Genomic DNA, 22670 nt, shown 5'->3' on the forward strand with positions numbered 1-22670 from the left:
TTCCAAACTCAATGTTTTATCCTGCATACATTTTTCCATTAAATGTCACAGAATCCTCTGAAAAACAAAGTCATTAAGGAGCCGAAATCCTACGGAGCTGAAGGCCTAACTGTGCTGTGCATTGAACTGACACTGTAAGACTGAAAAACTCACCAAAGTACTCCAAACAAACCAGCAAGCTTTGTCTAGCGTGGTAACTAACTTCATTTGGCAGTGGTAAAGTACATTAGGAGTAACTGATGATATTATATAATGTCATAAGATATTTAGTAGTAGACTGACTTTCATGCAACATAATTTCAGTGCACAGGAGTGCCAGTTTACTACTGGATGTGGCAATGTTTGTATTCGTACTTCGTTGTAATTCCAGTGACATTAAGTGGAAAAATGTCCACAGCACAAAATGTATTGGCTTTGGGACCTTTTTGTTTACTACAGGGCGTCACACACAATTTTCAAAATCCCATTTGTTTTCATCACAGAGAAATCCAGTTTAGAGCCAGAGTTGCTGTCATGGGCATGACGGCAACTACAAAATGATGCACAACTTCAGATGTCTATTGCTTAGCTACATAATACTGTGTGTAATAATTAAAACATTTTAAACATTTTACATAGAAAATGTGAGACTATCACAATTAACTACACAATAATGCTGTTAATGGTGATTCATTATTTTAATTGCTTGACTGCCCTGATTATAACCAATAACTAATAAATAAGCAAAAGTCACAAGCTACTTATGGGTTGTAGCCATAAACTACAAACTTGTGACTGTAATCATAAACAAAGGCAGCATGGAGAAATTTTCAGGTGTTCAGTAATTTTGCATGAAGGTACTTCAATTTTTGTGAACTACAAAACTATTAACAAACTCAATAACAAATTACATTAATATTTCTTAAATAACTCAAGTTAGGAATACGTCGGTTGGATGGTCAAAGCCTAAAACTGGGTTTGTGTAGAATTTGTTTCATATAAATGTGGATTATGAATATTAAATTTATTCAAAGCTTCACAAGTTCTTAAGAATAAAAAAATGTAAACTTTAAACCATAAGAAACACTTTAGGCGTATGTATATTTCTCAGTAAAAGATTTCAGAATAAACACTTTTTGTCTCAGTTTTTGCATATATTTATTTTCTGAAGTAACTGTCACCAAAATTAAAAAGAAGATAAAATGATTATGGTAAATAAACATCTTAAAATAAAACAATCCAATGAATATATTAATAGCAAATAGTAACAGTTAATACATTTGAATCAAATTTTAGTAATAATATATAAGTCTTTCATGTTCATAGGTAAAATAGCCTGTGATAATGACTGGAGGCTCTTCAGTTTCTACACAAAAAAATAGCTGAAATGTTGCCGTTTAGGGCCGACAGAGGAGATGAGGAAACAGGATCAGAAAAGTATGAAGTTTCCCAACCAAAAATACAGTGATCTGATAGGAAATTGTTCTGTTTTTTCCATGAATTTATACTGTAGAAAAGCTTTCCAGAGATAAATACACTGCAGTTCATTCACAGTCAGCGCTGAGCACAATACAGCACATTCCAACCAAAACATTCAATGCGGTTGCAATTTTTTTTTCTTTTTTCTATTTATAGTGTCATGATGCTTTGGTTTTGGTGGCAGCAATGGTTCTGTCATGAGAAAGAAAGACAGAGAGAGTGAGCGAGACTGAGAAAGAGACTGAGAGATAATGCGTGCACACAATATCCTTTTGATGAATGCTGATTGCAAAAATGGTTGCCTTCATTTGCCACGATGGCCTTTCGGTTTTTTGTTCCGTCCTGGCGTTCTGATTGGCTGTGTGGCACAGTTCTCGAGAGCAGGGGGTCGAGTCTGAACAGGGGGCTCCTCCTCTCCGTCAATACTGCTCTTAAAAGGCTCAGCGAGAGAAAACTTCAGAGGGCTGGAGAGAGAAATACTGTATCAGAATCAAAAATGATATCTCTTCCAAAGAATACTGAGACAAACAGTACAAGTTTAATATAGGGGTATATAAAAAATATAGGAGGCAACAAAGTACCTTCGCTTACTGACCAATTTAGCAGACCATACACAGTCATATGCAACAAGTTTGGATGCCCCTGGTCAAATGACATGTTTTGTTGATTCTCTAAGTGATAATAAGGTGCACATCCTCTATACAGAGCAAAGGTTTGTGCATTAATGAAGAATTACTCTTACTGCATTAAGTAACTATATTTACAGTTACAATATTTACGTTACTCTATCAATATTTTACTTTATTTATGATTACTATATATTAGTGCATTTTCACTTAGAAAATCAACCAAGCATGTCAATCGTCAGAGTCACTGCAGTGCTGACCAACTCTACTGCCAGTGTTTAGTCTATAGGGATTCCATGGCTGTAAAGCAGCTCTGAGCCAAACACATACTTTTCTGAACCAATACTACATGACTATTAGCCAGCTATGCTAAATGTTCATAAAAGTTTATGGCTGTGTTATGTGGGACAATTTAACCTAATAACACTTGTGCTTGTGAGCTTCCTGTAGATGTGCTGGACCACTAGAAATCTACCAAACACCCATGTGCTGCATACAACACAACCACAACTAACTGGCAATCTGGTGCACAATGTTAAGCGTTCAAGCCTCGAACCAGAAAAAAAACTGATATGCTGGTGTTTTTGGCCAAAATTACAAGCCTGAACTTTAATTCATGGAACAAATTTAATTACTATTTAAGTTGCTGTCACAGCATTGGTCAGTAAAATCACAAGATAATTTCCCCAAATAACGCGGTCCCGCACAGACGCAAATGCATTTTAATCTGTATTTTGAAGAGGTAACTGTGACAACCTGTGAACCATAACCCCATAACAACCCTGTAGTGTAGCTACACTCTGTAGATCTCCAACTACTAATGCAGTCGCTAACAGGTCAGTCTCAATCTAGTGCTGAGAATCACAGACTGCCCAAATTATATCTAACCAGCAGTGGTCCTATGGTGGCCCCTTTCCACTGATGGAAACAGTGAAGTGGGGCTAATAAAATGAGTAACAACAGATGGGCTACAGTCAGTAACTGTAAACCTACAAAGTTGCACCTCTATGGTAAGTGGACCTGATAAAATGGTCAAGAAGTGTAGATACAAGGTACATGCTACACAATTCTGTGTTTGTAGACACAAGGAATAACCTGGGTTCTGACCTGATAGGTGTGCGTGGGCTGCTGTTGAGTCTGCGGACGGGACGCACTCGTGGCTCCACTGAGAACCCCTCTTTCAAACTCTCCAGCACTGAGGGGGCCACATACGTGAAGCCCTAAACACCCACACACATGCAGAAACACAAGGGACAGCTTTCATCTTCAGTACATTTTCAGTTAAATTTACATGCCATGGTAACATGAGAACAATGTAGCTTAATTTTAGAGTTTTCAGCATTGATTGTGCCCTCATTTAAATAAAAATCTCCATCTCCAACTCCAGATGTTTAAAAACAAATAATAGTGATACAAAAAGTACTGATTTTATGTATGTATTTAACCATTTCAAACCTGTGCCAACGATGGAATTTACCACATCCATGAAATGGCTGGAGACATGGAGGAGAGCCAAGCTTTGTTCTTTAACCAGCTCACAAGATATTAACTACTTTTTTGAAAACCTTGAAATCCTTGTTTCTTTTTTACCACATTAATGTTTGTCTGCATTTACTCAAAAGTAAGCTCACATGGTGTTTTACCTGCAAAAACAGTTACTGTCCAGAAAAATGGGTTTAAACTATTTGCTTAGGTGTCTAAGGCTTTTGCATATGTATGTTTTGTTATGTATGTTTTTTCTGACACTGAAAAATGAGTGACTCATACTTAATGGCCATTTTGACTGGCAATTACATGAACAAATTGGCAGTCTTTGACTTTTGCATGGCACTGAATATACACTCACTGGTCACTTTATTAGGTACACCTCCCCTGTTTCTCTCTGTCTATTTTGTCAGTTCTACTTACCATATAGATTCACTTTGTAGTTCTACAATTACAGACTGTAGTCCGTCTGTTTCTCCTTTAGCCTGTTCATAGTGAGGACCCCCACAGGACCACCACAAAGCAGGTATTATTGGTGGTGGATCATTCTCAGCACTGCAGTGACACTGACATGGTGGTGGTGTGTTAGTGTGTGTTGCGCTGGTACAAGCAGATCAGACACAACAGTGCTGCTAGAGGTTTTAAACACTGTATTGCTGATGCTGCACAGTAACACACACTAACACACCACCATGCCAGTTTCTCTGCATTGCTGAGAATGATCCACCACACAAATCATACCCGCTCTGTGGTGGTCCTGTGGGGGTGCTAACTATTGAAGAACAGGGTGAAAGGGAACCGAAAGTATGCAGAGAAACAGGTAATTACAACCAGCCTGTAATTGCAGAACTACAAAATGTATTTAGATGGCAATTAGAGCTGATAAAACGGACAAAGTGTAGGGATGTAAGGAAGGTGTACCTAATAAAGTGACTGGTGAGTGTATATTTATGTAAACAAGCTGGTGATTACATATTATTTATGTGATTATGGTTTGTGACGTGTATAGCTCTAGTATGTTTGTAGTGTGTGGGTGTGTGCGTGTGTGTTTCTCACAGCAAATGCATGGTCAGCGCTGCCACTCAGAGTTGTGTCATCAGGACTGTCCACAGGAGTCTGTCTGGTGAAGCGGCTGTCAAACTGACTGACGTCCTCATCTGATTGCTACAGGTGGAGAGAGAGAGATGAGAAGGCTGTATTTTGAAAGTACTGCACCATTAATAAAATGTTCATACTCAGTTGTACGGACATTACCAGTGAAGGCCTATAGGGCGGCTCCACTCGCTTATTCAGCAGGTCATCCCAGTTGATGTGCCGGAAGAAGGGATGCTTCTGCAAAAGGGCATGATACATGAAAAATAACAGATGAATAAAAAAGCAATTCTACTAAACAAGAACAATAAAAAGGTCTTCTGATTTCTTATGCCTCTAAGTCCTATACACATTGTTTATATACCAATCAGCCATAACATTAAAACAATCCTTGTTTCTAAACTCATTGTCCATTTTATCAGTTCCACTTACCATATAGGTGCACTTTGTAGCTCCTCATTTACACACTGTAGTCCATCTGTTTCTCTGCATACTTTGTTAAGACTCCCCTTTACCCTGTTATTCAGTGGTCAGGACCCCCCACAGAACCACCACAGAACAGGTATTATTCAGGTGGTGGATTATTCTCAGCACTGCAGTGACACTGATGTGGTGGTGGCGTGTTAGAGTGTTGTGCTGGTACAGTTTTTAAACACTGTGTACACTCACTGTACGCTCTATAAGCTACACCTACCTTGTCGCCTCACCTTGTACATGTAAAGTCAGAACAGTAGCTCATCTGTTGCTACACAGTTTGTGTTGGTCATCCTCTAGTCCTTCATCAGTGGTCACAGGACGCTGCCCACAGGATGCTGCGCACAGGACGTTGCTTGCTGGATGTTTTTGGTTGGTGGACTATTCTCAGTCCAGCAGTGACACTGAGGTGTCAAAAAACTCCAGCAGCACTGCTGTGTCTGATCCACTCAGACCAGCACAACACACACTAACACACCACCACCACATCAGAGTCACTGCTGTAGAGCTACAAAGTGCACCTAAATGGTAAGCGGAGATGATAAAATGGACAAAGAGTATAAACACAAGGGAAGTGTACCTAATGAAGTGACCAGTGAGTGTGTATTCAGTGCCATGCAAAAGTCAAAGACTGCCCATTTGTTTAAGCAATGTCCAGTCAAAATGGCCATTAAGTGTAAGTTGCTAATGTCAGAAAAAAAAACAGTGTAGAAACGAGGAGGTGGTTTTCATATTGTGGCTGATTGGTGGACAGATAATAGATTGCTACATAGAGTATTCTGCTTGCATGCATGTCACACAGCTGTATGCAAAATTTCAACCACCCCTTGTATTCGATTATTTTCACTTAGAAAATCAACAAAGCATGTCATTTGACCAGGGTGCCCAAATTTTTGCATACAACTGTTGGTATGTATAGGCATCTTTCACCTGTATGTCTGCACAGTCTCCCTTCCCAGAGCCCAGTCTTTGTGTTGGGTTCTTCTTCAAAAGCTGTGCAAAGGAAAACAGATGTAAATGATGGAGAGGTGACGAAAGAAAGACAAAGATGAAAGGAGGTAACATTTTTGTGTTTTTCTTATTTTAAGGATGCAGTGCTAACAACACAAACAACTCAAACCCATTGAGCTCTGACCTTTTTGACCAAGTCTCTAGCATCAGGTGTGAGGTATGGAGGAAGGCTGAGTTTACACTTTAGGATCTTATCAATGGTCCTCTTCCTGTTTTCTGCAGTGAATGGAGGCTAAGAAAGGAGAGAGAGACAGATGTTAAGAAACAGGAGACAACGAAAACAAGTCATAAGAGGGTGTTGAAATATTATATTATAATATTAATAGTGTTGACTATTATTATCATCTGTCTAATAGTGAAATATTGGCTGATAATTACAGGCAATAATTTTGCAGCCCTTTTTTTAGCTTGCACATGTGCTGAAATGTGGTCACCAGTGGTGGGTATTCTCATAGATCTCACAGTGGCCTCTGCTGGCTTCCCTGAGTTTCCCTGTAATGGCCTGTAATGTAACCTACTGAGACGTGTACTGAGAAAACCGATTTTTGTCACACGTGTTTTAGCAACATATTTCAGTTTCTGATAGTGTTACACTTGGGTGTCCGTTTTTCACAACAAATTCTCCAAAAAGGTCGAGACATTCAGTATTCAAGACTGTTACTTGAACAGTATTACTAGTATTAGAGTATTACAGTAGCTTATTTCAGATACAGAGACACATGAGTGACAGCACGGCAGTGATGATATAGTGGTACATTTAATACACATTCACTTAGTTTTGTGTTTTTCGTAGGTAATACAGACAAGTTCATGTTCTATTACTAAAACACTGGTCGAAGCTCACTGTGAGTGGGACAATGTCGATAGGCTAACACAAATCTTCTTCTGGACTGAAGTCTCAGTTAGGTATTCCAGTGTGTGAGAAGGTAGGTGTTAATGGTGTTAAGGTGTTGATTTTCGGTCCAGAATTTCCACCTTTATCTAGTTATTATTGGTGATAACAAAAGCTGGTAAAACTTAGTACACAATAGCTTTTCCCTTTGACTTCTTTAAATGGTGAAGTCTTGTGGGGAAACTTGGAGACAACCTTTTACAGAAAAAAAAATCAGTCAGTATTTTTCCACTCATCACTGATGGCTTCAAACAGTGGAAAAAAATTGCCAAGCCGGTTTGTGTTTAATGTGAGACCAAATATTCTCTGTAGAGTTTAAATTTAGACTCTGACCCAGCCCAAAATCAGGAAAAAACATTATATTTTGGGCTTGGCCCATTTTTTTGTCCAGGATTGTACATATACTGTCGTATTAGTAAATGTTACAAAACATGTCACTTGACTGAGGCATCCAAACCTCTTCCTATGATTGTATGAGTTAATACTTATGTAATGAACGTAAAGAAAAAACAGTAACTGTGACCTTCTGAGGGTATTTTTTTTATCTTTTAACTGAGTCTTTTATCAAATGAAATGACAGATTTCAATTTAATTTATGTGTCTCTCTCTCTCACCGAGCCAGTCATCATGTCGTACATCAGCGCTCCCAGACTCCACCAGTCCACTGCTCTGTTGTGTCCTGACCGGGTCAAAATCTCTGGAGCCCTGGGAAATATTTCACATAACATGCATATTCATCATTTACTAAATACCTTTAATTATCTGTTATTACTATTACTATATATGAGCAACTGCTACAGTTTTAATGAACCCCTCACATTACAAGGGCATGGATGTAATGTGATGTTCATACATTCACTCACATACATTGCTCACTCTCAGGACTACAGCCAGTACTGTGCAGAAGTCAGAGCTCACACTTCATTCATATTCGATTTCCTTTCAAAACAGTCATTAAGTACAAGTAATTCATTTTGAAGAGATATTTCTAAAGCATGAAAGAGGGGACAGTGAAACAACTGAAGTTTCCAAAACTGGATTTCAAAAAACAATTACAAGATCCAGATGATCTCTTGGAAAAACTGAAAGCAAGTCTTCTAAAAAGAGTGGAGGCCACAATAAAGAAAAGGTAAGAAAAGTACAAACACTAAAAACTTTTTCCTTAACATTTAAAGTTAATTGTTGATACTTTTGTAATTTCTATTCAATAAATGTTCAGCTTTTTCTTGACAGTAAAAAATTATATATACATGTATAAAGTAATTTGTACTTAATGGCTGTTTTGACTCAAAATAAAATAAATAAAAGTGTAGACTCTGACTTCTGTACTGCATTATAACTTACACAATAGCTTAATAGTAGTTACTGAAAGGTTAATAAGCTTACTAAAGGTAAAATTTGCAACACTCTAGGTTAAGACATTAATGATCAACTTTTTGCAAAACATGCCCAAAAAATGATGATTTAGGCGTAGTTAATGCAGAACACATTAACTGGGTCTCATCTTTTTAGTTGCAGTGAAATTTACGCACAAACTAGATGGATTTGCCACACAGGCGGTAAAAGTTAATCTGTCGTGCTTTGGACATCTAGTGGTATAAATCTGCTACTGCAATCTGTGGTGGTAAGTGTACTTTCTACCTTCTGAACAGTGTTCAGTTTTTTAGTTTTTAGTGTTTGATTCCTTTATGTATTACTTGTGCATGCATACAGCATCCTTTTGCCCCAGAATTCCCTGATATGGGAATACTGCTATGAATTCTCAACAAAGTCAAAAGTTTATTGCTCTGGTGTGGAAGAAATGCAACTAATGGTTTAAAAAAAAAGATGAATGTGGGGGTGTAAATTCATTTTCTACAGTTATGTTTGTCTATTCTTACTACACTGAATTCAGTCAGGTTATCTGAGCTCTTATCAGTGATCCTTCACACTTTTTTCTGTAACATGATCTGTGTGAGAGTTACTCACATGTACTCGATGGTGCCGCAGAACGTGTGTGTGACGGTGCCATCATGGATGGATTCCTTACACAGGCCGAAGTCAGTGAGTTTAATGTGGCCTTAAGGAAGGGAAGATAATGTGTCAGCTTGAAATAGACTAGGCAGGCACATTGTGTATAAAGCGTATGGTTATAAATATCATTCAAATACATGAGGCAATGACAGGATCAGGACTGACTGCATGTATGAATCAACACACAGAAGCTGGTTTCCGGCAGTACTTTGGCTTTTAGTAGAAATGGGTGCAGCTCTTTGAATATACAAATATCTGAACTTAGTTTAGTATTCAGTATTTAAAAGACCCACAATTTTTTTGACTGAAGGACTTTATGAATTTAGAACCTCAGAGTTAAGCAAAACAGCGACATCTTAGTAGAGTTATATACACAAATATTTCATATTTGTTTAAAAATTAATGTATTCAAATCACAACATAACTAGGCCACCACCCACTGCATGGAATTTGTGGCACACAAGTGTCTATGGTATATGATATAAAACTCTTGCAATATGTGCAGAGGGTCAAACTGATATTTTAGACCACCAGCCTGCAGTGTCTGGTGGATGCCCACTCGTTTTTCTTTTCAGGTACTTGTCAATAAATACACCAATTCTCTATGATAAAAATACAACTACTAGTAGTAGCATGATAGAAGTAACAGTAATAATAATAGTAGCAGTAGTAATTATTAACAGTTATTATTATTAATATTATTATTATTCCTTTTACTACAACTAATAATAATAAAATGAAGAAGAAAGTGAATATGAATAGGTAATATGTTAAGCAAATATTTCAAATAAACCTGATTCAAGCACCATTGTCAGTAAGAGACAGCAACTCTTGTAGGCTGGCATGCTGGCCGGGCAGGCAAAACTGATTCAGACTTCAAGTGGCCCATGACAGCCGTTAAGATGTTTGTGCTTTGTGGGTGTGTCAGGGTTTAGAAGAATCACACCCTCAAAATCACCGCCTGATGACTTTGATAAAACACACATTTCTTATATGACATACCAGTTTAACTGGTTTCAAAAATCTAATGTATCTGTTTGTTTAAAGAACCTTCAATCATAACTCTCTAACATCTAACAACCAGCTTGAGCTTTGGCAACAGCAATAAAAAAAAAAACTGAGATATTCTAAAAGCCTTAATTACATGTTAACAATAGTCTCAGTGACCCAGCTAGACGGGTTCAGCAGATGTCAATACATTTTTGTACTCACACACCTTCATGATTGAGCATGATGTTCTCTGGCTTCAGGTCTCTGTAGATGATCCCGCTGGAGTGGAGGTGCCCCAATGCTAACGTTATCTCACCCAGATAAAAACTGCCAAGCAAAGACCACACTGGATGAGAGGCCAGTAGTGACGAAATGGTAAACGTCTGATAAAGCTTTCAAAAGGGCCCTATCACTAATGCAGTGATGTGGTCACCCTGTTGAACATTTTACACAATGTAAGGCCCTCCAACTTTCAATAGAACATACACTTATGACCAAAGGCTTGGAAACAAAACATAAATATTAAAAATTAATATTAAAATTTAATAATATTTCAAGAAATAATGGACTGTAATTAGAACAAAAGATTCCAACTCCACTTTATTTTGATCATTGTGATTGTCCTGCCATGTTTTACTTCAGCTCTATCCATTTTATACCTGATTCATATCTTCCCAAGTGGCTTGAAGTCACAGAAATCATACCATCATTATTTTAATTAGCTTCTTGGCAGCTGTAATTTTGAAGCATGTACACAACTTGCAAGAGTTATCTAGGCTAAAACACAGCCTCCACATGATGGGATTGGTAAATGTTACAACTAAGCCTCCATATCTTGCCATATAAATTTAAAACTAAACAACTAATGAGTTTAATTTTAATTCATTTTTTCAAAGTTTTTATACACAGATTCGCCAAAAACGTCAAAAATAAATTCGCCACAACATTATACAAGCTGTTTTTCCTAAACATATTCATTTTGCTGAACATACACTGATGAGCCAAAACATTATGACCACTTACACATGAAGCAAATAACCTTGATTATCTCATAACAGCAGCGGATATCAAGGTCTGGGATGTATTAGATGGTAAGTGAACAGTCGGTTCTCATAGTCGACTAATAGTGGATGCAGGAGAAATGAGCATGTGTGAAGACATCAGTGACATAGGCCAAATCATTGTGGCCAGACCACTGGGTTAGAGCATCTCCGAAATGGCAAGTCCAAGCAGAGACAAACAACAAACCAGCGACAGTGTTTTGGGTGCTAAAGGCTCACTGATTAGCAAGGGCAATAAAGACTATTCTGCCTGGTCTGAACAGACAGAAAGCGTGGACAGCCAGATGCATCTGTGGTTTTAAAGTGATGTCTCCAGGATGCACTGTGGGAAGAAGACAAGCTGGGAGAGGGAACGTGATGCTCTGCACAATGTTGTGCTGGGAAACCCTGGGTCCAGGCATTCATGTGGACCTACCTAGATATTGTTGCAGACCAGGCACCCTGTCATGGCAGTGGTATTCACTGGCAGCAGGATAATGTGCTCTACACACATTATTCATAAATGGTTTGAGGAACATGAGTGAAGGTGTTGAGCTGGGCTCCAAATTCCCCAGATGTCAATCTGACCCATCATCTGTGAGAACAAAAAGTCTGATCCGCAGTGGCTACAACTCGCAACTTGCAGGATCTGTTACTCGCATCTTGGTGCTAGACACCACAGGGCACCCTTAAAGGTTTTGTAGAGTCAATGCGTTGGTGAGTCAGAGCTGTTTTGACAGCACTTGAAGGACCAACAATAATGTATCGTGAGTCGTCAATGTTTTGGCTCATCTGTGTATTTTTATGTTTATAACTGGAAAAGCTTGTTTGTTTTAAACACCATGGAACTGTACTGAATTAACTGTGTTGAGATGTGTAGGCTGCTTGTATAAAAAAAATATTAATTTTGCTCCAACTGAAAACCAAATTGTTCCAGGCTCCTGGTTTGCTCTATGATAAGCGAATAGAGCAAACCAGTGGAACACTGAGAATGTTTCTTTGGTTAGACTTATTGTTAAAAAAATGTACTGGCAAACAGACTCAACTGTAGAATATTTCACTGCAAGCTTTTGTTCTTGTGTCCGTATTTCACACCATCTCATTTCTAAATTTCCAGTTAATATCCACAGACTCCTTTCATGTTCTCATATACATATGTTCATGTTCTTATATCAGTTCTTACCAAGCTGTGTCCTCCATGAAAATTCCCTCCTTCTCTAGTTGCATAAACAGCTCGCCACCTGTTTATTTGAAGGGGTATCGAAAAATACTCTCACAAGATCTGAAGGGCAGGGTAAAGACAAGAAGGTTCGCAAAATGTACAGCCACTAACACCATATCACAATACCACAGCTATCGAAAAGAGTTAGTCACTAACATAGTATTTACATTGATCAAATAACCTTACCAGCTACAGATTAAACCTTAGGAGTCCAGAGTTATTATTGTTTTTTTTATTACTAAAGTAGCTGTGTAGCTACATAATTAATTACACTGTTACACAATTATTACATTTACATTCTGTACTGACAATTTCGTGTCCGACAAATGTACCGATTTGTAAAAAATACAAAAAAAAAAAGAAAAGATTTTCTTTGCACAAAAGTTGACTGTACACATCAATTTTAAATCACAATAAAATACCTACTCTTCCGCCTACAAACACAAATGTGGTATTGATTAAAAGTTTAGAATCTGCATTTTCAACAGAATTTCTCTGCTTGTTTCAATGAGCATTACAATAATAATAAAATTACATTTATTGCAACTCCTCAGGTTTAAGTTAAATAAGTTCTTACAAAACTAATACCTTAGTCTTACATCTAATACTATGTTAAACAATTATACAGCACTGCATAGTTATGTGTTTTCCCGATCCTAACACCAGGGTGAACTCAACAGTAGGGGTGGTAAGTAAGATGCTCATCATCTATCACATTATACAACATAACAGCATGTCACAATATGCTTTCCTGGGCGTATTGTGAATATCGTAAGTATTTAAAAGGCTCATATCCTCTTATACCCACTTACGATAGTTGATTTGTTGATTTATATCACTTTTCATTGATACACAACCATTTTCCAAGCTCTCTTTATTTCTTACAGCTAAACCAGCTGTTTTTGCTTTTGTGCCTTTCAGACTGATTTATGTAAATGATCTCTCTACTGACTGCCCTGCATTGGGCCTGATCCAAAAAGCAGTCCAGGCTGAAACACTCCTTATAACGTCAGTGAGAACAGGTGGAGCTAAATGGCTGTAGGTTCATGTACAAATGAATTGGCTCTTGTGACATCACAAAAATAATTAATTGAAAGTGTTCTGATTCTGCAGCTTAGTTTCCGTATATGGACTGTATGGACTGAAGAGTGAACGGTTTACATACTACATCAAATTCTTTCATTTAAAAAAAGTGAGAATTCTTTGTTTCATGATATGGGCCTTTAAATAACATGCATGTTTTATTATAAAGAGGGCATAATTAGGCCTGTTCAATAGGATTTAGAGCAGTGTAGTATGTTGAATAAATTTATTGTATAGTATTTGGTAGTATTTTTTAAATGTGGAACCGCTGGTAATTTTGTGTCTGTTCCAGCTTATCAAACATCAGAAAATAATGAATAATTTAACGCATTTCATATATTGTGAAGATTAGGATTTTTGCCCCATCGCCACCCCCACTTAACAGCTATTAAGGCATGCATGTATATAATCAAGTGTCTTAGATCAAGGAAAACACGAAACTGTGAGCTTTGGTCTAGATATGAGTAAGAGGACACTATTCCCTATACTTAGTGGATAAACAAACCCAGCAGTAAACACTCACCACTCAGACACTCCAGTATGAGGTAGAGTTTGCCACCTGTCTGGAAGGCGTACCACAAGTCCACAATGAAAGGATGACGAACGGTTTCCAAAATCTCTCGCTCCGCACGAGTGTGTGCTGTGTCTTTCGCGTTGCACACTATTTTGGCCTACAGGGGGGCATGTGTGATTGTTAACAGAGAAAAGGGAAACACAGAGCGAAACACAAAGGGAAACACAGAGCGGAAAAAAAGGCAGTGAGACATACAATGAAGGAGCTTCTATCTTTACTTATTTATCTTTCATTTACTTCCTCTTGTAAGCCCTTTGATCAGATGACATTGACCTGAAACAGCTAGGACACAATGTCAACTAGTCACCAATGATGCTAAAACAAAATCTAAAGCAAAATGCTGTATAATGATCACATGATACATGCAGTAATTCTGACAGAGTGCAGTACACTACAAGAAAAAAAAGGGGGCGATGTGACTTTTATTGTTTTCGCGGCACTATAAGAAAAAGGAAATCGAACTTTAAAGAAAAGCAGCAGAAAGCAAAATAGCTGAATTAGTCAATTAATCAAAAAATGTTTAATAAATGAATCAACTGTACAAATAAGTCTTAGTTTCAGCTCTAAATGCTACATCTGTGAAAGGAAACAAACTTACTTTTTTCAAAACTTTCATGGCAAATATTTTTCCCGTCTGACTTCCTTGCACTTTACGAACCTGGAAGACCTAAACGAAGAGTCAGAGTGTGATGTTTGAATAGCATTTGAACAAAGAGTACTGTGCAAAAGTCAGAGACCACCTTTGATTTATTTTATTTCAAGTCAACATGTTCATTTTCCAAGCGATTTCTGAGGACACTAGATATAAAAAGATCCACTTGGAAAGGTCAAAGGAAAAGAAGTAAAAAAGAGAGCCTCTAAAACTGATCAAAGGATTCAGAGAAAATGGCACTCCTAACAACCATGCAAGACCTGGTAAACCACCAAAACTGTCCCCATCTGATAAACAGTACTTAAAGCTTTCATCTTTGAGAGAGAGGAGAGAATCAAGCTCCACTCTTGATTCAGATCTGACAAAGACACTATGGGTCTAAAGAGTGTGTAGCTATTAAGAAGGCCCTTACTTAGAAATGAAAATAGACAAAAATAAAATCTGCAAATCAAACAAAGAAGCTACTGGTGGTCTCAAAACAATGGACTGACCACAAAAAAAAAAAAACGAATGTGTTTGGGATTACTTGGATCATGAGAAGCAGAAAATACAACCAATTTCTAAGACTTCTAAAAATATCCCTGCAGATTTCTTTGAAAAATCTGAAAGCAAGTCAGATAAAGGCAAAAAGTGGAGACACTACATACGAGGTAGGCAACATGGCAACGTCACATCATGATAACGATAAATACTATCAAATTGCCCACCTTTACTAATAATGAAACATATTATTTTAAATTATATTGTACTTATACTTTAAGGCAGCTCTGAATGGAAATTAAATAAACCAAGGGTGGTCTCTGATTTTTGCACAGTACCATAAAATGCATGTATCCTTAGGCTTGTCACAATCATGAAATTTTAGCTTATGATTAATGGTTATATAAATAACTGTGATTAACAATTTAATTGTCTTACTTGTCCATTTTATTCAACTAACAAAGTACAAGTCAAAAGCAGCTAAATTGGCTTATTTGCTATCTTGTTTAGCTAGCCCTTTACTTTGCAACTAATGATAGAACCTCACATTGTGCTTGTTGTGATACAGCATGACTGTGAAATCTAAAGACTGTGGAAAACCATTGTGGTCAAATTAAACAGTTGTGATTATCTCAAATAGCTGTGATCAGGCAACTGTGTAATAACTGTGACAGGCCTATGTATACTGTAAAAACACCACAACCAAAACAAACCTGCTTTATCTTGGTTTGGTTCAACCCACGCACACCCTCACATACCTTGCCATAGCCTCCTTTCCCCAACACAGTGAGTAACTCGAAGCAGTCTGGCCCCACTCTCTCGCTGTCTCTGTTCACACTCGCACTAGTGAGCTCCACCTCCTCAGTCTCTGACCTGGTAAAGAGACATTTCAGCATTATTCACACTCATATCCAGTTATACATCACATTTATGTTCATACAGTCTTATAAGTATACCATAAAAAAATGTATGCTTATATAAAGAATACATACGGCTCTGTCTCTGCCGCTGGAAAGTTACAAACTTCATCCTATGAACAAACAAAAGATGTTTGATAATAGAAAGAAAAACTAGATTTAAACAGATGGTTACTCTTAATTGTGCTTTTCTCCCAGTATAGGTACATGACCAGCATCAAGAATAGGGTTTTATGAGCATAAAGAGTTCAAATAAATGTGAAGTGTCCCCACTTCTTTAAGGGTCATTTGAGAGCAATTTTCTACACAAATTGGGCACTTAGGAAAATACAGAAAACAATCACTAATCAGAAAATAAACCAGAAAAATAAATAAATCAAATACAGCAGAGCACAGATTCAATCTTTCTATATTACTGGTGAAGAAATAAAGAACTGATTGCTCCTTGATTGAGATGTCATCATCTGCAGTACGGAACAGCATTTCAGTCAAACTAGACACTCAAATATTCAAAAGTATCTGAACAAACATTCAACATGGCTTGAATTGTTTATTGTAAACAAATACTAAGATGAAAGTTGAGGGAATTAGCATCTTGCCCTGTGCACTGCATTATCTGTATTTACATGTGGCATAACAATAATGACAAAACTCCACCTCAAAAAGAATGTTGACCACTATAGCAGGTAAACCAGTATTTTGCCTACTACCATTTATAAGTTAATTCATACTGGTATATTAAATTATTTGTGGACTATGTTGTGGCTTGTAATTGTTTTAAAGGAAAACTACATAATTACATTGTTAGGGCATAAACAGTCATTCGGAGTGGTTTGGTGTGAAATGCTAAATTCTAAAGCAACTTAGAGCCAGAACTGTTCAGTGGTGGAGATGGAAAAACGAACTAAGATAAGTTTAATGCCCCTAAATAATAATAATAATAATAATAATAATAATTTTTATTTATATATCACTTCTCATGCTGGTGGCAGCTCAAAGTGCTTTACAGACAGGTGATAAAAAAGTTATACAATAAATTGTATAAAAAAGTATTAATTTAGAATCATAAGAAAATGACACAGATCCAATTAAAAGATAAGCACCACAAGATGTAGAGTTTAATTTAACACAAAGAGATATGTTTTTAGATGCTTCTTAAAAGTGAGCACTGAGCTTGACAGTCTAACAAAAAGTGGAACTGAGTTCCACAGTCCAGAAGCATAATAACTGAACAAGGCCTCTATATGTTTTCCATGTTTTACAGAAGGTCAGTATCTGCAGATCTAAGATCACGTGCTGGAACATAAACAGACAGACACTCTGTGATGTAAGCAGGTCCTATAAGGTCATTTAGAGCCTAAAAACCAATACTCAATACTCCCTCACAGAAAGTTATTACACGGAATGGTTATTAATGATGCCCAAGACATTATTTTCTGATAGTTTTGTTAGAATCAATCTTTAAACATATTTTTAAGATATACTCAAGATGTGGTGAGTGTGTTTACATGCACTTAACAATCTGATAACTGCAGAAAACCAGATTTTGTCAGGAATACAATCAATGCATTTACATGCACTTGGGTAATCAGATAATGGGAAACTCCTGGTTTCTATCACCACCACTGTAAAGAGATCTGAGTCAGTAAGTTTGTCTACAACAAACCATTTCACATTAAACTACTCTGAAGGACTTTGTTTTACATCTGAACCATAGAATTATGCAGAAGTTCAAAAAATCAGTGGAGGTCCACTATAAAAGGGCATTTTTGCTCTTTTCTCTGGTCATTTCTGACTCTGACGTATAGGATGTTAAATGTTATTTGGATTAGAGTCACATCTTCTCTCCATCCACATTCCTCTTACCTCCGCATCGCTCACGTCCTCCGACTCCAGGTCAATGTCGAACACCCCCGCCATCCTACAGGAACAGACAGGTGTTAGAAAAGGCAACGTTCAGTTGCTCAAGTCTAAATCTTTCAACACAAGTATCTGTGATTATTGACTGGCCTGCGCCAGACATGGACACTTGGTGGATGGTGTATTTCTGATTACACACACAAGCTCGTAACTTAGGAAATGTTGTAGAAACACAGGCGTAAATTAATCAGCGTAATTTTATAAATCATGAGCAACATACATATGAAGGGTTTCCTTCCAAAACACATTATAGATCACTTTTAAGAAATTTCTTTTTTTTCTATGATAAACCTTGTTGGGAGGGCTTTACACATACAAGAAATATATAAATAATATATAAACAATAAATACCACCCACAGAAATAAAACTTTTCCATCCCGCATCATCTACTATTCTCTAAATAAACTCTTTACATCCAGAATTGTTACAAAAAAATATACAACATTTTGGAATACAACTTTTCAGATATTAAATGGCTGGAAAAACCTTAATTGCACACATACTACTCTTCAAAAATTTGGAATCATTTCTTATTTGAATAACTATTGTTCTTTTAAACAATATGACATCTCATAATAATACAATATATTTTCAAACAGACACAAAGGGGTTTTAAAAATGTGAGGTATCTGAGTGATAAATATCATACTACATAATATTACATAATATTATACTAATGTTATGTAATCATTTATTAACAATCATTTTTGCATTCTCTGCCTTGACATTCAATCACTGCTCTGGAAATACATTCTGGATATTTATTTTATAATAACTTTGCTCTCATTGTTATACAGCTTTCTCAGTCATTATGGGATCATCTACAGCTCTGATCATCATTAAGCTTCCTTATAATCATCTGAAACCTGTAAACTAGCATATTAAAAGAGGTGTTATATTACTGAAAACATAGATTAAAGCATTGTAAACTGTAGTTGTGTGCTGTTACAATCACAGTCTTTAACAGGACATGAGTTAATGAGGTGATTTTGGCAAAGCTACATTAGAGCTGTGACTCTTCTATTCCTGCAGTCTACGCCTGAGATGAACGGTCTGATTTCATGTTTGTTCTATAAACAAGCTACCGAATCCACCCAGTTGCACTATCTAGGGTCACAACCTTAACTGAAAGACCAGGTCAATTAGTCGTCAATGAGCCAAGAGACAGCATTCTGTGACCAAACAGGATTTTTCTCCAATGGAATGGTTTGGCTTCACCCCAAAAGATGTACTTGATTTGCCAAGACATGTTTAGTGTCTGGAGTTTGGAGCCATGAGGTCAATGCGGCTACCAAGTAATTCCACGACTGTTTATAGTTTATACTGTTTGTGAAATACTTTTGTCCAGTTTTATAGATAATAGTGTGTCATACAGTGTCAGAAACTACACCAGCAGGTCTACTTGTGATTCAGTGTGGGGAGTTATGAGTGTGATGATGAGTCATGCATTTAAATTAACCACAAACCTTCTGATATAAAGTTCACATTAGCCTGCAAATTCACAACAGCTTGCCTGGAAAAAAAATCATACTTAAGACCTGGTATAACTGGTTTCCAATGATAATGTCAGTTAATAGCCTGAAACCAGTTTTGCTTAATACAAAAAGCTATAAAAAGCCTCAGATCACTTGTGAAAATTATATTTGAAGAGCTGGTATCATGGACATATGAATTTCCTTCACTTTTTTGAAAAGAAAGACTTTAAAGTAATATGTATCACTAATGCAAAATTTCAAAGTTTTCAAAATGTTTAATGTCCATTCATTCTATACTCCATACGGTCAGTATATGTAAATACTCAGCTTTGGAATGAATTGTTTTTGTGATGTCACTAGACCCAACTCATTTACATTTACCCAACTATTCTGCCTGCAGTAGTTTAGCTCCACTCATTCACATGTAAGTTTACATTTACATTTATGGCATTTGGCAGACGTTCTTATCATTTTTTACACAGGTAGGCGAAGGTAGTTTTAGGAGTTGCCCAAGGACTCCTGGGAGGATTGAACCCCAGTCTGCAGCGTGGGAAGCAGTGGTGTTACCCACTACACTATACCAACCTAAGAAGACATTTCTGACTTTCTTTTGTGTTAATGAGCATTTGCATTTGTTCTGATGTCCTATGTTGTTTTATAAGCAAAAACACAGCCCAGCTAAACAGTTTTTGTTGCTGGCCTGAGACGTCTGCACATGTATATTTGGTTGTAGACACTTGGCTCTTTGGTTATGCTTCACTGGAAGTGTCATTAAAACAGCAGTAGGGCCTGCAGTACTAGCAGACCACCATTGTGAGGCTATTCCAGGAGAAACACTGACTCATATGTTTAGAGTACAATATACTGTGTTCATAACAATGTGTACTGATCAGGGCATTGTCATGGACATGAACCTGTATTGTATGCTAAAGCGATGGGTCAAAAGCCTCAGGAGAGAATATCTGGCTACTGTGCAATTTCACTAATTCACACTCTGACACAGCAGAAAGGTCTGATACAAAGCTAATATACTCAAACAATGAAAAGCATTTCTTATGGTTCAGTGAATTATATCATGTCACTATGTCAGTCATTATGGACTATATTAGTAATCAGATGACAGACTTGAACACAAATTAGTTTTTTTTTTATCCCTGAGACTTGAAGACTGATATATGTAAATAAACTCTGTTCTGATTGGCTGCCTCATTCAAAAAGCAGTCCAGGCTGAAATGCTGCCTTCAAGTCCTACTCGGAAGTTCCTACTTGCGATTTCGGAGGTCGTCAGTATGACTTGATTTGTGTTCAAGTGGTTTTGGTTGGAAATAAGACACACTGGAAATAATGTTTTTGGTTTACTTGTTTTTCTATCATTAAAGGGAGTCTGTGTATTTTGCGTTAGTAATGTTTTTATGCAGTTAGATGTATCACATAACGTGCTTGTTCCCACTCGTGGACTGTTTTAGCCTGCAGTGTTGAAGTTGTAGCTGACGAATAACTGAAATACAGCCAGTTTATCAGTGGCTATCATCGCATTTTTGACACACCCCCAACTCGAAAACTATCACAGAAATAACAAATTCAAAAACAAATAGTTTCCACATATGAACAGTATGTTTTGAAACTTCAGCAATGTTTTATACTACATCAAACTTTTTATTTTTATACCTGTCACCTGCCATTACAGATATTACATTCAAGCCAGACATTCTAGTGCATTTGGTTTGAACATTTGCAGCATCAGAAAGCATTATTATTCATTAAGTCTCAATGACACTACATTCATCTCACTTTTAATGAAATAACAAATAAGTTTTCAGCTTTTTAACCCCTTAATATATACGGGCCTTCCAGCAGGCCCAGATCTCTTCACTCCTGCAACCTAATGATACACATAACTCCATATTTTTGCATTGTTTACATTTAAATTTACTGAATAATACACTGCTGCATGTGGATGTCCATGTTTAAGTGGTTATAAATTCTCTCATAAATTCTAGATTATTTTACTAGAGACCAAATTAAACTCCAAGATCCTGCTGTTGTAAGGACAGTACAGGAGCTGCATCCAAAACCACATGCTATACTACACTACACATATTATTACGTAGTATAGTAATAAAGTGTGGGACTAACGTACTATTTTGACTACTATTTAGTATTCTTGTATGCAATTTTGAATAATATACGAAACTGAAGGGAGCTTAACTCTGACATTCTCTTCACTGCAGAACAGCCTGTGGCTCAGAAAGTACCAAATACCTGTACTCCCACTTTGGGAACAGAATCTTGACCTGGAAGTTGGGAAACATGGTTCTTGTGGTCATACTCAGCTATTAGCTTTCTGAATGTGATAAACACTTCTCTACGTGCTTGCCCAGCCCAAATATTTCATTATCTAGTCAGTGCATGAAGGGAGATAACTGAGCTGAATGGAATTTAAATGGAAAACTGAATGTTAGAAAACATGTGTACATGTTATTTATGATGTATTTATGTTACAATAGCATCAATAACATGCAACTCATGTTGGGCTTAAAAACATTAACTATTACATATAATCTTATAGTTTTACTATAGGCAATCTTTGCAAACTCAAACTTGATTATACCAATATAATAAATTGCACAAAACATGTAGTTTTACTCTTAGCTTGTGTCTGAATTTCTCCTCACTGCATGCAGGCCTAAAATGCATGACAGAACCGGACTAAAAGAGAATAGAAGGCTCTTTACTTGTCATTTACACAATTGAAACCCGTGCCATGCACGACTAGAAAAAAATAATGAGGGCTACATCATATGCCTGATAAGAGATTTCAGGCTCCTTGTACAGTGGCAACAGCATTAATGGCAATAGCAGCAGTAATGTCAGACAGACAGACAGACAGACAGACAGCACTGCTCCTGGTCTATATGTCCAGTTACTGAGTAAGTCAGAAGCCATTCAGACATGACATAAAGAAAGCTGGCAGTACAATCAAACTGACTGCACGAAGCGTCTTCATACAGACAAGCCTCTTCATTTCTGCTGTTCCTTATTTATTATTTACCTGCTCGGACCTTCATCCGCGTCCCAAACTCACTCCTGATTCCGCCACAAACGCTGTGCAGACGCGCTGCTTGGTAAATGTGATGATATTCGTGTAATACAACGTATATTCTAGTAAGAAATCCGTGTAAAAGCGATAAAGTGCTCGGTTCTTCATGTACCTGCAGTTCTGGTTAAAATCCAACTGCTAGTGTGCTTACCCTCTGCGATGACA

The 22670-nt window shown here is 37.1% G+C and overlaps 1 protein-coding gene across 2 annotated transcripts; it reads right to left on the bottom strand.

The window, feature by feature from the left end:
• Positions 1-1128: 1128 nt before the first annotated feature.
• On the bottom strand, positions 1129-22670 carry LOC118816608 (ribosomal protein S6 kinase beta-2-like). 2 transcript variants are annotated; one of them, XM_036583094.1, is made up of 17 exons: positions 22458-22670; positions 17876-17930; positions 16085-16122; positions 15851-15965; positions 14559-14627; positions 13910-14057; positions 12265-12322; positions 10268-10368; positions 9007-9097; positions 7653-7743; positions 6271-6378; positions 6066-6128; positions 4824-4901; positions 4626-4733; positions 3192-3304; positions 1761-1922; positions 1130-1650 (listed from the first exon to the last, which is right to left on the bottom strand). In XM_036583094.1, the coding sequence occupies exons 2-16, from the start codon at positions 17927-17929 to the stop codon at positions 1763-1765; spliced, it is 1395 nt and encodes a 464-aa protein (XP_036438987.1). In that variant the 5' UTR covers position 17930; positions 22458-22670; the 3' UTR covers positions 1130-1650; positions 1761-1762. The 2 variants fall into 2 exon arrangements, with proteins under 2 accessions (XP_036438986.1, XP_036438987.1); XM_036583093.1 differs by having other exon boundaries at positions 1129-1922.

This window comes from Colossoma macropomum, unplaced genomic scaffold (assembly GCF_904425465.1).
Source record: "Colossoma macropomum unplaced genomic scaffold, Colossoma_macropomum, whole genome shotgun sequence".
Lineage (NCBI taxonomy): Eukaryota > Metazoa > Chordata > Actinopteri > Characiformes > Serrasalmidae > Colossoma > Colossoma macropomum.